The sequence below is a fragment of the Talpa europaea genome, assembly GCF_964194135.1.
Source record: "Talpa europaea genome assembly, chromosome: 6".
NCBI lineage: Eukaryota > Metazoa > Chordata > Mammalia > Eulipotyphla > Talpidae > Talpa > Talpa europaea.
Genome location: NC_140072.1, coordinates 95,406,208 through 95,421,807, shown reverse-complemented (window position 1 = coordinate 95,421,807; position 15,600 = coordinate 95,406,208). Strand labels below are relative to the sequence as shown.

General features: G+C 35.8%; 1 protein-coding gene across 1 annotated transcript in view; it reads right to left on the bottom strand.

Annotated features, from left to right (window-relative positions):
• MIPEP (mitochondrial intermediate peptidase) overlaps positions 1 to 15,600 on the bottom strand; it is a gene marked incomplete at both ends in the record, with an annotated part of 150,438 nt that overhangs the window by 104,502 nt on the left and 30,336 nt on the right. The window contains 4 exons of the mRNA XM_084235308.1: positions 716 to 793; positions 2,357 to 2,510; positions 14,108 to 14,160; positions 15,461 to 15,521. Of these exons, the coding sequence (XP_084091434.1) occupies positions 716 to 793; positions 2,357 to 2,510; positions 14,108 to 14,160; positions 15,461 to 15,521 (346 nt within the window). The remainder of the gene's footprint in view (positions 1 to 715; positions 794 to 2,356; positions 2,511 to 14,107; positions 14,161 to 15,460; positions 15,522 to 15,600) is intronic.

The following is a 15,600-nucleotide window of genomic DNA, read 5'->3' as shown; positions in this document are numbered from 1 at the left end:
TTTCAGGTATGGCAAGTACTAAAGGACTGAGTTTGCATTCAGATCACAAACTTTTGGCTATGTGACTCTAGGCAAATAACCTCTCTGGCCTCAGTTTCTTTATAGTATTAGTGCCTAGCTGAAAGGCTGAGATGAACATTCAAAGAGGCAATGTAGGGCCTCCCTGGTGGTGCAGGCGGTTGAGCGCTGCACTGTGAAGCTGTCCGCACTGTGTGCAGCGCGGGTTCAATCCCAGCCGGCCTGCGAGAATCCCACATGGTGAAGCAGACCTCTCCTGTCTCGCCCGCTGCTCCCCTCAGCAGTGTGTTTCTTTAGTCTGCCTATTCTGTTCCCAACTCTGTCAACAGTGAATCCTCTCACCCTCCTGCGCATCTGGCCTGTACCCCAGTTCTTGTATAAAAATTAACAAATCTTTAAAAAAAAAAAAGAGGCAATGTATATAAAGGATTTGGTACATTATATGGGACAAAAATGGCACAAAAAATGTTAGTTATTATTATTACCATGAGTCAGTTAAAAGTGACATATTTTCATAATATTTATTATTTTTAAATTCTATACAAAATTCTACTCAAATTTCAAATTTGTATTTTAATTATGATTATTAATACCTTTTTAATATTAAGAAACTACAAAAATGAAATATGAAGTTCGCAGTAATTCAAATTAATAGCTTAGTCACCACTAGAGAGAATAGTTTGCAATAAAGAATCACCTGATATGGTTTGTCTGCTCGCTGAAAAAAATCACAGTAAATGTACCCCAACAATCCCTCAGATTCATGAACAACAGCCTAGAAGACAAAATTTTAATTTAATGGTGAATGAGGCCACCAGAAGTCCTAAAATTGGAAGAAAAAAAAAAAAACACTCTAATACAAGAATCTGTGTTTAAAACAACCATTGGTTCAAATATAGACATGTTATTACTTTCTACAGCCCATATTAGCTTTAGATAGATTTTCCCCTCAACCTCTTTTTTCTGCTGCATCTCTCAGGTGATTATGATTTGAGAATCCTATCCAGAAAATAAAATTCCTTGTTTGGGTCCTTTGTTTGACTGCCAGTCCTCTCCAATGCCTCCACCAAAAACAGTCTTTCAGACTTCACAAACCATCCAAAAGGGTGTGCTGGAGAGGTGCTAGCTAGCAACAGTTATGCAGAAAATTCATTTTTCCCTCAAATCTTAGAATATAATGATATATGCCCATATAAATGATAACCCTAAAATCAGTATTATGATTTATGCCCTTCTCCAGAGGGGGCACAGCTCATAGGAGCACAATCAGTCATCTCCATTTTGCCATTTTAGTCTTTTCAGAATTTGAGGATTCTTCCAAAGACCAACTCAATTTTATTCCTTAAAACTTCCTTCAAGCATATATTAATTATTTCAACAAATATCTAGTAAGCACTTGCTCAATTCAAGACACTTAGGCTACACCATGAACTAAACTGGCAAATAGTGCCGCCTCATGAAGACTCATGTCTTTAGAAGGGCAAGAACCTCATCAGCATTGTATCCTATCACTCTTCTGCTACCCATTTTTCTGTTCATTACATCTCTGCAGTTTACCAGTATGTCATTTCTTCCAAAAAATGAAATTGCACGTAATATGCTAATAGACATTTAAGTAAGTAAATGAAGTCATGAAATGCCCTCCAAGTCTACCTTTTTAATACATCAGCTCACCTTGTCTAGGCCCTCAAAACATAATCAAGAGACAATAAGAGAGTTTTCATTTGTTGAAATATACTGAAAATAGTATGGTGTGGCAAGCATAAAACCAAAAAGTAAGATAAACACATGGATGTAAAAGAATTTCAGAAATTTATCAGGAAAAATTAAAATTCACACCTCAAAGTGGGCTCTAATACGAGGATAGACTGCAAGCTTAGTTATTATGATAGATATCATATAGAAAACAATATAATTTAATATCTGATGCAAATACAACCTCCAACAAAATGGGGGGACAAAACTGGAAGGTAAGGCAGGGCTATGTGATGGATTCTGGAATTAACCACAAGGACATTGGTACTGCAGGAAAATGAAGAGCAATGACAAATTTTCATTTAACTAGAATTTGTCAATATGAAAATTCATAAAATATTTTCAGAGAACCAACTCTGCTATTATATATCTAGATTAATTTCAGCCAACGACTGACTGTAGAGAAAAGGGTTTGTTTTTTAGTGTCCTAAATCAGAAGTGGTGATTTGGATTTTCCATGAAACAGGAATAAATTAAGACACTCCTCCAGGGTAAAGCTAACTTAAACATGAAACTGTTGTTAAGCCAATTACCAAACCCAAGAGATAAAGCAAGTAACTTTATAACTAACTGGATTGCTTACCAGTTTTCGTACATCTTCACACCACACCTCTCCTTTAGCAGGCTGCTCTGCATATAATGAAATCCCTAATAATTTGTTAAACAAAATATTCAGGCCTTCCATGCATGCTCCAAGGGAGAAAAATGGGCAATATAAACTGGGCTCGATATTATACCTAAAAGAAGAAAAAGAGGCTCAGTTGCATTTTTATTTAATTTCTTAAGGCAAATTTGTTAACTTATCATTTACAACTTAGGACTATAGTAGCTAAAAAAGAACTGAAAATATAAAGGTATATTTCTATCTTTCAAGAGATTTCCAGACTTAGTCTTATTCAGAAGAGAGGCAATCTATTACCACTAATAAGAGTAATGTCGTAATAACGGTAGACACACCATTCCCTAATGTGTTCGAGTTACTTACCCTGCCATTGACTCTAAGCAGTTTGTCTGTCTTAAATACCTCCACTACACACATTCTTCATACATATCATATACAAACTGTGACTAGTTTGAGCTATAACGGCAAACTACTTTATGAAAAGTGCTATACTCTAAAAAATTGTGATATATCACATAGATTAAACAAATACAAATCCTGAGGTACACTGAGTGAATTTAAAGTTCAGATGCACTAAAATATTTGTTACTGGAAAATTATCGTAAATAATCAGAGCTTACTTTATCTGTTTTGTTGTTACATATCTTAAATGAGGGACAATATTGATATAAGGTTAATTATTCTTCATCCAAAAACAGTTGGCTTTTTTTTATTTTTTTTTTTTTTAATTTTTTTCTAGAGGCATGTCTTATTTATTTATTTATTATTTGTTTGTTTGTTTGGTTTATACATGCACTGGGTACAGTCAGAAGCGCAGGAGGGTGAGAGAATTCACCAGAGCCAGAGCAGGGAGCAGAGCAGGCAGAAGGACCGAAGTACACTGCTGAGGGGAGCAGCGGGCGGCAGGAGAGGTCTGCACACCATGTGGGACCCTCCTCCGGTGGCCGGGGAGCAGCCGGGGATCGAACCGGCGCCGCAGAGGCCGCAGGTAGCTTCGCAACCCAGCGCTCAACCGCTGCGCCACCGGGGAGGCCCAGTTGGCTTTTTTTTAACATCTGATTCCAATATAAACAAAACATGCAGAATATATAATGTGAATGTTTGTTTTGAGTCACTAGGTCAGGTCAAAATCAGTCAGAAAAAAAAAAATGGCTCTAGAATAATAGTAGGTGCTTAATCTGGTCCACTTACTGGTATTAATAAAATATATGAGCTTATAAATAAAATACACAAACTTATGCATACGGTGATTGAAGTTAGTGAATGAGCATAAATTACACCATAAACAAGATTGGATTTATGGAAATCCAATTAATTTCTGATCAGTTTTCCCTAAAAACAGAATCTCACAGTTGAAAGAGACACTAGTAGTCCAGTGCACTACCTAATAGGCTCATTCACTCACGCAGGCTGTGAACAAACCTCTTAGAAGCTGTGGGAGTAGGGATGGGAAGAGAATTTGTCTCTAAGAAGCTCACAGTGAAGGAGGCAGAAACGTTTGAGCAGCACATACAACAGGTGCCCGACAGCCAGTGTGAAAGGCATGAATTAAGAGGACTACACAATGCAAGAGCAAAAGAGACACATACCTTTCTATACAGATTTATATAGAATCATACCATTCATATTACACTGCAATTCCCCTTTTTAATATAAACGTATAATTTGAAATACCATCCATTTCAATACATAAAGTTCTACCTTGAGTCATCAACAACAAGCACCTGCCATAACCTCTTCACTAGTCTCCTGCTCTGGAGCGTGTGGGCAGAAGCAAGGCCAGCAAGAGTCTATATCTGTAATGGGAATATCTTTCCACTGGCATTGTTTGGAATTGACCACACACATAGTAGAAATGAAGAGCACAGATTTTTATCAGATTTTATTGAATTTTAACTTCCATACAGAAAACACATCTACTTAAAAAAAAGAAACAAAAATGTACCTAGAGCTAACCTATGTCCACTGGTCTGTCTGTCTCTGCTCCTGAGAGTTCATGTGCTGCTAGTTGATCTGCTACACACAATACCTCAGTGAGCCCCTTGTCACACCAGTGCAAGTCTATTGGTAAGCTAGTCTGCAAAAATGACACTGTTGCAGAGTACAAGATTTTTTAATTTCATAATAGGTATTGTTAAATCATCCTCAAAAATAAGGCTGTATTAATCTACATTTTTATCACAGTATGTGAAAATGAGTGGTATCTTCATTCTTCTCAATGTGGTTCTATTATATTTAATGATGATTTTCTTTTGTTGGCATGAAGGGTGGCATTTCTTTTCATCACATGTACCTTGGAGTACTGACAGTCTGTTTTTAACTCCTTTAAAAATATTTAAACTTTTAAATGTATTTAAACATTTACTTATTGGCTAATCAATTTTAGATAATACTATTGATTCCTACTATTCTATCATCCCATTTTCTACTTTATGCCCTTGTTCTGTTCTATTATTATATACAGGTGTAACTGTGTATATACTACTCTTTTTGCTGATTTTACTAGGTGCCAGAAAGAAGAGTAGAACTGAAGGCCTTTATTTTGACATCATTTGCTAGATGTCCTGAAGAATGCATATAGTGTGGGAACAGCTGCCACAGTGGTGAACAGGACAGAGTCCAGAATGTAATTATTGTGGCAAGAGAAAATTCAATGTTAAAAACATGTCCATTTTCCCTATATTTTATCTACAAAATGAAAACACATCCCAAAGTCACTAGAATGATGATGATGATGATGACAGTGATGATGATGATGATGATGATGATGATGATGATGATGATGATGATGATAGCAACTAAATTCAGTGACTGCCCAAACATGTATCTCTTTTAATAGTAAAAACAATCCAACCAGGTCATATTCCTACCCTATACTACCAATAAGAAAATAGAGGTTTATAAAAAGGTGAGCAATCTCCCCAAGGTTACAAGTGATAAGTGGAAGGGCTGGTATTTTCATTTTAATTGGATGATAATGATATAGGTATTGAAAAAATTATTCCAAAGAAGATAACTAAGAACATCAGTACTCGAAGCTAAAGTATTGAAGTCAGTTTTCACAAATACCTTCAAGCAAAAGAAAAGAATTATATCTTTCATTTTCATTCACTTTTCTCAAAATGCTTTCATGAGTGAGAGGAGAGGAGAGCCTATATACCAGGGTACCAAACCCCTAAGTTTATTTTTAAAACTGCAAAAGGATAAGAAGTTTACAGACAGGAAAAAGAGAAATGAGTGGGCGATATGAAAGTGGAGAAGAGGGAGTTGAGCATATGTACTGAAGACAAAATTTTGGGGACTAGGAAATAGTAAGCAATGTCAAAAATTTCAGAAGTTAGAGGTGCTGAAGATGAAAGCAATTTCTGAATTTTATGATTGGCAGGTGGCTGATAACTTGTAAAAAATAGTTTGGTAGACTGACAGAGCTATAAATCAGATTCTAGAGATTAGAAAGGGAACACCCAGGATAGACTACTGTCAGGAAAGGTTTGGCAAGGAAAATGAGACAGGACTATAATCTTTCCAAGAATCATAGGAGGGGTAACTATTTGTATTATAAGATAAAGGATAACTTAGCACTTCTGCAGCAAAAGGAAAGAAGTTAATAGAAAGAAACAGACTTGTGATTAAATAGTAAAGTTAGAATAATTGTAAAGCAAGACCTATAGTGATTTGAGATAATATTATCTTATATTTGCATCATGCTTTACAATTTGCATAGCACTTTCACAGCAAGAATCTCTCCTATTCATTGTATAACGCTGTGAGACAGGTATAGTAAGAATTTTTACTTAATTTTACTCAAGATAACTGAGACTCAATGAGGTTTACAACAGTCCAGGGCAGTGAAAGAGAACAAGCTCTGGGTTCTTAGCAAAAATCTTGGCTCTGTTTCTTACCGTACTGTGAGTAAGTTGCTTGGCTTCTGGAGGCCTCAATTTCCTCACTAGAAAAATGGGAATAATACTTCCCAGGTTCCAAAGATGATCAGATAAATATAGGCAAAGAAGCTGGCATGGGGCCTGGAGAAAAGTAGACACTCCATAAATCATAGCAACACTCTGTCCAGAAGCCAGAATTCACTAATCACTTACTTGTGTCTGATAACTCCTTGATATAGAAAACCTAAGGCACTGTAGCCATAAAGAATGATAAATCCAAATGAAAAGGGTACAAAAGCAGAGGACAAAGGATTTGGGGAACAAAGATGTGGCTGTGGCTAATTCCACCTGCTGAGACAGGAGAAGAACCCTGACCAAGGAGAACTCCAAAGAGAAGATGGTACCTGAGGTGGATGCTGATGGACAGCTAGCTCACTGGTGGGTGAAAGGGTTGAAGGGCGAGTACCCAGAAAGATTCAAGGGCGTTAAAGCAAATTGGGCATACAAACTTAATCAGCTCAAGATCACCTTATACCTTACTCAGCACCCTAAACAGCAAAGAAGAGGTGATGACACATGTGCATGCTCCTCCACACCCTCAGTGACTCTACAAATGAGAGAAAAATCCTTCTGAAAAACAACCAGAATGGGAAAAGGTCCAAAGAGGCTACTGGATATTCAAAAAATTCGGAGTTGTTTCCAGCAGTTACACAATCAGGCCTGAGGTGCTCCGAGGAACAGTCACTATGACAAGGCAGTCAGGAAGTGCAGCCCCACCCTGAGGGTCCCCTGCCTTTTATGCTCAGTTTACATCTTCCACACGATGTCAGATACTACATTGGATGTTTCAGTGATCACAGGCCACTTAGTCCCTCAAGGTCACTATAGGCACAGTCAGGATGTGGCTGCTTCCCCGCCTGCCCTGGCAAAGCTGAAGTACAGGGACCTAACATCTTGTGCTCCCCCTAAACGAGGGGCCTGCAGGTACAGGGGCAACTCATCAAAGTCTGCCTATAATACGCAAGTAAGACATCTCCCTTCCCAATTTTCTTCTTTGCATGATACCACTAGTAAAACCTTTTACCACTACCATCTAGAGACCCCAAAACAATAGAAAAGGACAACACGCAACATGCAAAACCTCATAAGCATACCAGAGCCAGAGGTCAACATAAACATAGTAAAACTGTAAAGTAGTAATATGCAATCATAAAAAATAGTAATGGTAAAAGTGCATTTTGAGGATTTTGTTTTGTCGTACCTTGCATCAGTTCAAACTCTTTACAGTTTTACAAGTGTGTCTTACTACCATTTTTGTATTGTTTCATTGACTTTAATACAGAAATAGATCTCTAGAATCCTTTGATTCCTCTTCCTCAAAAAGAAATAGGAAGAAAACTATGCTATTATTTTGGTGGATATTGCTCTCAACCACAGTTGCTAGATGCTAAAGTTCAATAAATGCTCCACTATTTTGGTTAAAAAAAAGTGACATGTGGGTTTACAAACTTTCAATGGTCAAAGAACTATACCCTATCAATACAATCAACATGGTAAAATGGTATATATAGATTAGGTCTTTCTTAAAAGAATGCAATTTAGTAATATCACAAAATCCACAGAAACAATATTGTTTAAATAATTACAGAAATATTAGTCAGTAAGAAATTAACTGAACAATTCTTTGAAGCACACTCTGAGTCAGATTTAGGAGTTCAACTTCTGATGCACCCCAATTAAGATAAAGAAAGTACTTGGACATCACTTCCAAAAATCTTGGCACTCAACTTAGTAAAAATATAAAACATAATTAAATACAGTCAGTAAATACAGGTTGAAACTTAAGGTAAACATAGGCTACAGTCTTACCCTATTCTATTCACTAAGTAAAACTAAGTAAAAGCAAGACAAATACTTACAAGCACTCACCGCAGAATGAACAAGATGGCCTGCCAGAGACATGTGTAGACTGGGAAAATGCATACTTGAAAAAAGCAGATTATCTGACAACATTGTCAGGGGAACTAATATTAACTTTATCAAAAGAAAATGAAATAGAATGCTTTCAGCATCAAGAATGATTGTCCTAAGCATGATTATAATGTGAGAGATGGATGGAATTTTGAAATGTTTAGTCTTGAAAGCAACAGGAAGAGCTACTGTTTTATTTGGCTTAAAGAAATGAAAAAAAGGTGGCAATAAAAGAACTGAATGACACTACAAACCTGTTTACCTTTTGATAATTACATTGTACTGAAAATAAAGATTGCTTTTCTGCTATTTTATGACAAATCAGAAATTCCTTGTTGACTTCTGAAGTTACAAGCAAGAAAATTGTTTCAGCCAAACTTCCTGGTAATCAGGGAACAACTTCCTTACTGGTGCAAATTAGCTATATAGCTCACTGGATATTACAGTAAATATAAATCAAAGCTAAAATGAACACATATAGCACAATTCATCATCACCCAGACAACAGAATCAGTCCCTGACTTTAGCAAGAGAGAATAACAATATTACACTGATAAGGCATTAGGTGACAGAATCTCCATCACAGAGGCTAGAGCCAAAAAATCAGGATAGCAGTGACACCTCCATTTGAAATAGTCTCTCCTTTAGCTTCTTATATGTATCAATATGTGAAATCAAATACCCATATCTTAAACAATTCTTTGTTGTAATTTGACAATTGAAAGTTTATAAACCCATATGTCACATTTTTTTTTTAACCAGAATAGTAGGGCATTTATTGAACTTTAGCATCTAGCAACTGTGGTTGAGAGCAATATCCACCAAAATAGTAAGAATAACCAAAAACAATGAGAAAGGGCAGCTATATGTATAACATACAGCTTAGTGGGTTTATAAGAATAGAGGAACCAACAGCTAGATATATCCAGACATTTGGAAATCCTATAAAACAAAGAATCTGGTCTCTTCAACAAGTTGATAACATGGAAAAGGTAGAAGATGGGGCAGAAGCATGAGACATGAAGAACTGCTCCAGAGTATGAAACTTAGGAAACAGAAAAACTAAATGAAATGGTCCCGTGATTTCAACAAGATTTGATACTATCAAGGAAATATAAACATAGACTGGATATTAGATGATGTCAACAAAAAGCTGTGAACTTTATTAGGTAAAAATGTATTGGGGTTATATTAGAAAATATCCAAAGTTGCTAGATACATAGTAAATACATAAGAATCAGATGGCATGAATCTAGGGCTTACTTTAAAAACACTTCAGCATCAACACGGATGAGGTGGGAATACAGACTGAGTGGAAAGCAATGAAGAGGTCTCTAAAAAGACTAAAAATGGATCTGTCACACAATCTAGTAATCCCACTCCTAGGTATCTATCCAAAAAATATAAAAACATTAATTCAAAAGGAAACCTGCACTCCCATGTTTATAGCAAAGCTATACACAATAGCCAAAATGTGAAACAAGTGGATCAAGAAGAATATGGAATATTATTCAGCATTAAAGAACTAATGCCCATCTTATTCAAATTGTTTTTAAAAATACAAGAAGGAAGACCACTTCTATTGACCTTACTACTAAACTTTTTAGCCAAAGCTATCTATTTAGCCAGAGCTATACGTGTAGCCACAGCTAATAACACATTTTATGTTACCAACTTTAATACTGAAATGAGACAATGACAGCACAGGAAAGGATTTAGAAATTTTCACTTTGTTTCGCTCTTCTAACCTCAACCCCAAACTATTATATTTTCCCCTTTGTTCTCATCCATTAGCTGTGCTTCTCAATCTATTCTAGTCAATCAAGATTATGAAACCTCAAACTAACTATCTGCCATTTAAGATACTTAAAACAGATGTTCAATCTCCCCAATTTTTATAGTCCCATCTGCATCATTTTCCTGGTTCTTTTACTTAGTTGATAGTCAAGTTAATTTGAAGCCAGAACGAAAAAGAAAAATATCAGATGGTCTCACTCATAGCAGGAATCTAGAAAACTTAAATAAGGGACCAGGAAAATGAATATCTATAAGAAAGTGAAAATCATAATCAACAAACAACTATGAACCAGAGACACTTTATGGGGGGAGGGGGTCAAAATAAAGGGGTTGCAATTGTTTGGGGAATATAAAAATAAAATTAAAAAAAAACTTTCATTAAATAAATGGAAGTCACTTGTGTATCTTGAGTAGGTTACACTGTTCTCCCAGAACAGCTAGTGATTTATTACTCAAAGAACCAACAAGCATGGTAGAAAGCTCCATCATCAAATGTGCATTTTGATGACCTCCAAAGGGTCACACTGCTTTTAACAAATGTAATAAATGAAAATATCATCCACAAAAATATGATATTCTCTTTACAAAAAAAATGCATCCCTGGATTACTTTTAATAAGGGTTTTCTATTACTGATTTAGACACAGGTCTAATCAATGATTATCAATATGTATTGAGAGCCTACAGTGTATAATCTGCATTTCACTGCAAACAGAAATCAGATAGACTTTGTTCTTAAGAGTTTTAAGATATGGTTGACAGACACATTTAGTGATATGACACATAGGAACACATATTCAGAAGATGAACAGTATAGTATTTATTTAGGCTGACAGTAGAGTGGCAGCAGGAGCTACAGACTAGTACAGAACTAAAGGATCATGGACTATAGGTAAAATTTCACAGATAAGACTGCAAAAGAAGGCAAAGATTCAGGCTCTGTCTCTTGAGACAGAAGAGGATCTAGCAAGGAGACACAGAATTTAATTTGGCTGAGGTAAATTGGGGGTGGGGGGTAAGGGTGGTGGGAGAGAAATAGAAGGGCAAGCTATACCCAACAAATAACTGTGGATATGTATATTTATTGTTAAAAAAAAAAAAAAAACAGTAGGTCAATGACAGCTCCAAATTTACTTTTCAGGCAGTAATGTGACCCCACCACCTTGAAGAGGAAAGTCACCAAAAATGGGTTCTTCTGAAGTCAGACACTGGGCTCCTCCACTCTGGAAACTGTGACACTGGGAAACACTAGCCAGAGCAACTTCTTGTTCAAGTAATCTTTTTCTAACTTCAAAATTCCTGATAAGCAGCCGAAAACTAATTTGACACTTGAAATACATTTTAGATGAGTGTTTCCATCAGAGGAGAATCGGCCCCTCCTTCAAAAAATTTTAGAGATCACTAAAATGTATCTTTTAGAATGGACCATTCTCTAAAAGAATGACCAAGATGGTCAATCCATAGGATAATGTCCATTTTAGTACTAATAATACAAATATTATCTCATTAAATCCTGAGTTATATCAAGTAGAGAAAATTATACCCCCTATTTTATAGATAATCTTGCAAAGATGCTTAGAGAATAAATATCTTTCCAAAGTTCATCTATAGCTTGTTTAATGGTGGATTTAAGACTTCCCAGTTCTCTCCAACTTCAGGAACATGGTCCTGGCCATGCTGCCATGCCAGCTCCAGTGTGCCCATCATTTGCAATGGTCAGTTTGGACAATAAGACTCATCTCTGTGACTGGAGAGCAGAGTGAGAACTCCCAGCTTGTTTGCAGGCTTAGGGATCTCTGTGCACAGGCTCCAGAGTTAGCTGGCAACATAAAGATGTTCTAATGTTATATTTTTGGTAAAAATGGATAGGAATGGTCACTATTTTTTATATAATTTTTTAAAAAGATTTATTTATTTATACAAGCACTGGGTACAGTCAGAAGGGCGGAGGGTGAGAGAATTCACCAGAGCCAGAGCGGGGAGCAGAGCAGGCAGAAGGACCAAAGTACACTGCTGAGGGGAGCAGCGGGCGGCAGGAGAGGTCTGCGCGCCATGTGGGACCCTCCTCCGGTGGCCAGGGAGCAGCCGGGGATGGAACCCGCACTGCAGAGGCTGCGGGCAGCTTCGCAACCCAGCACTCAACCGCTGCACCACCGGGGAGGCCCTATAATAGTTTTTATTTAATGGTCACTATCAAACTTTTTAGGGATCTCATACTTAATTAATGCATATGAATACCAAGTGAATTATATCTTTCCAAGTCTTCAAATATTCTTGTATGATATTCACAGAATCACCATGTAGCCACATTCTACTTACTGAGTACAGTTAAATAACAAAAATACTGCTTACATTTAAGGCTAAATGATCAATTAAAATAAGGGGGCCCTGTTATGGAGGAATACCACATAAAAATTATAGCAGCAAAATTTAAAAAGAAATAATATATCTAATTTAATTACTTCCCAATGTCAAAAAATAAATATTTTATATAAACATGAGAAGCATTAATAAAAAATATTTAGTATCCCTTTACGCTACATTTTTTTCCTTTATGCTACATTTTGACCAAGTAAATCTTTCTTTGAAAAAAATTTTAAAAGAGAAATTAATTTTTACACAACCATAGGGAGCAGTGTCTGAATTTTGGCAATGATAAAACATACTTATGAAATAAATACATTTATAAAACAAACATGCTAGGTTATAAACTAGTCTAAGCATTAAAATAAAATACTGATTTTTAATAACAGCTTATGCACTTTCATAAAGAAGATGGCTAAAGTTGCACTTTCATAAAGAAGATGGCTAAAGTTGAATTTGGGATACAGTTATAAAAAATAGTAGCTAGCAAAGTATTGCTATCTAAAGGTTATGAAATAATGACGCTCTGTAAATAAGATTAGTTTTGGGAATGGAGATGTAACAGAGAAGACAAAGAGAGGAAAATTAATGAAAATTAAATGGTTAAGTTCTTTAGAACACTAACCAATCTTAGGATCCCTCCTCTTGCCCAAAAGCAAAATTGTATACTGCTTTTATGACAAATTCCAAAAGAAATCATATTGATGTACTTAATGCCCATTACTTGACATTGAATAATGCACAGTAACAAAGGCTTTAAAGCTTAATACCAATCAAGTAACTATATTATCAGGATAAAGGCCAATATGTTTTAATGAGGAAAAAGAAAACAAAACTTGTATTTCTTTTCATTACTTAAATCAATCTTAACTCTCTTAGTTGCATATCTCAAAAATAAACTATAAGAGAAAAATGTTGATGATTTGTTAAAGAGCAGGAAACAGTTTTTTTTTTAAATTACTAGTATGCACATAAAGTTGTTTGGGGTGCATTTTTAAGTGTGTACACTTTGAACAAACTTGGGTTTACAAGAAAATATAAAGATGACAGAGATAGGGTATATTTAGGGGAAAAAAAATTTCTACTACCATGCCACAATATAATAACAGGCAAATACAGAAGCCAGAAGAGTATTTCAATCAAGTTTCCCAAATTTTTATTTCATTTATATCCTTCCAGATGAGCCAATAATGTGTTGCCAACATGTTCAAATAAAAACAAGAAAATCACACAGCACCATGCCAACTACTACTTTATGCTTCCATGCTTCAACAAATATTTGCTGAGCACCAGAAAGGGGATACAACCAGGGTTCTAGCAAAGTCTCAGTCCCCAAAATATTCACAATCTAGTACGAGAACAAGGAAGCTGCCAAAGGGGAGAGGAAGAGAGGAAAAGGCCAGATTCTGGACACCCATGGAGAGATATGTAAAAGTTTTAAACAAGGATATGACCTCAGCCACACAAGAACAGGCCTGTGGGGGAGCACTAAAGTATGACTGAGAACAGAGCATAATGTACCAGATGAGATAATACATGGGCAGATGCTGACCATGCCAGCAGAATGCCAAACTCTGAAGGCATATGGTTTTGTTACATGCACAACTAAATGAAGAGAGTAGTTGCATAAATAATGTGCAATGTGCTCAATAAACATTTCCTTCTTCCTTCTCATGAGTATTTCTCAAAAAACTTACCTTTCTGCACGAATCACACCACTGTAGTAGGGGGGATCCCAAGGCATTAATTCCTACAATGGAATAATTCACTGTATGAAAGCTATTGACTAGTTCACAGTCTTACCAATAATTTAGTCAGCTTATAAAATGTACGCCTATTATTATATTATTATATCAGAATCCATGATTTAGAAGGAAATATCTGCTTCTTTATTTTCACTTGCCTGTAATCAATGAGTAGAGAGGCATAAATAAGGCATAATGCCAGAATATGGGAGAAAGGTCAACAAATGTCATCTAAAATGTAAATTAACATGGATTAATTCAGCCCCATTGAAAACTCTTCCAAAAATGTAACACATGTATTAATCCCTAAAATATATTGCAGGTAAGATTAGGGTACTAAAAGGTAAGATTAAGGTTCTTTCTAAATCTAAGCAAGAAGCTAAGGGTGGATCCCAAAAATGAAAGGAACAATTTAAAATATTAACTAAGGCAGAATTAACTCTAATCTAGGCAAAGAAAAGTTATGTCATAAGGAAGTATTATTGTTTTGTTTAACAACTAGTACAGAATAATAAAAGAAAGGAGAGTTTAAATAACTGAGTAGATCATCCTTAAGGACTCCCCACACCAATGCTTGCCTGTTTTGCCACTACCTGTGATTGCCTGATTTTGACATACTGTGTCTGAGCCCATCTCCTACAACTCTTTCCCTTGTCACTCCACTTTGGCCACACCTCTATAAACAACCCCACAAACCTGTAGCACCCTTGAACCAAATGATAACCAGTGTCCTAATAAGTGGAATTCTATTAGGGTATCCCAACTACTTAGCAACCTTCTGGCCATACCATAAGGACACCCTGATTGTACTGTAAGAGCCTGTAATCATTTATTCATATGAACGAAAACAACACAAATGTTTTTAGGGTGGGGTTATGTTTTGTCAGTCAATATTGATCTGTTTACTGAGTTCCACAATTCAGCAAACAAATGAGAAAACCTCAACATTAACACTGGTGGTTAAAACCGCCACCTGCCAGATAAAGCCTCCACTGAGGATCCTTAAAGGCTGCTTCTGAGAATCCAGATATCCAGGAGTATATATTAATATGCATTGTATTAATATACATTTATAAGTGTGTATGTGCATATGTATTTTATATCAATCAACAAAAATAATGATTTCCTAGAAATAACAGGTTCATGATATGGATCAAATATCTCAATGTATTCACCAAAACCAAAGATTAGAAATGAGATTACATACACCATCAGCATATCAGAGAAGTTCTAGAGTCAAAAGATAGTTACATCAATATTACAGTGTTTATATTATAATAAAAATAATCCAACATAGTCACTTACAGAATTTTGAGGATTTAGTTTCATTTTCATCCTTTGTATCATCTCAAAATCTTTTATAGTTCTGGAAAATAGGTTTACCATTGTTAGGACAAAATACTAAATACATTAAAAAAAAACTAGTTTGTTTATGTTTATGTTAC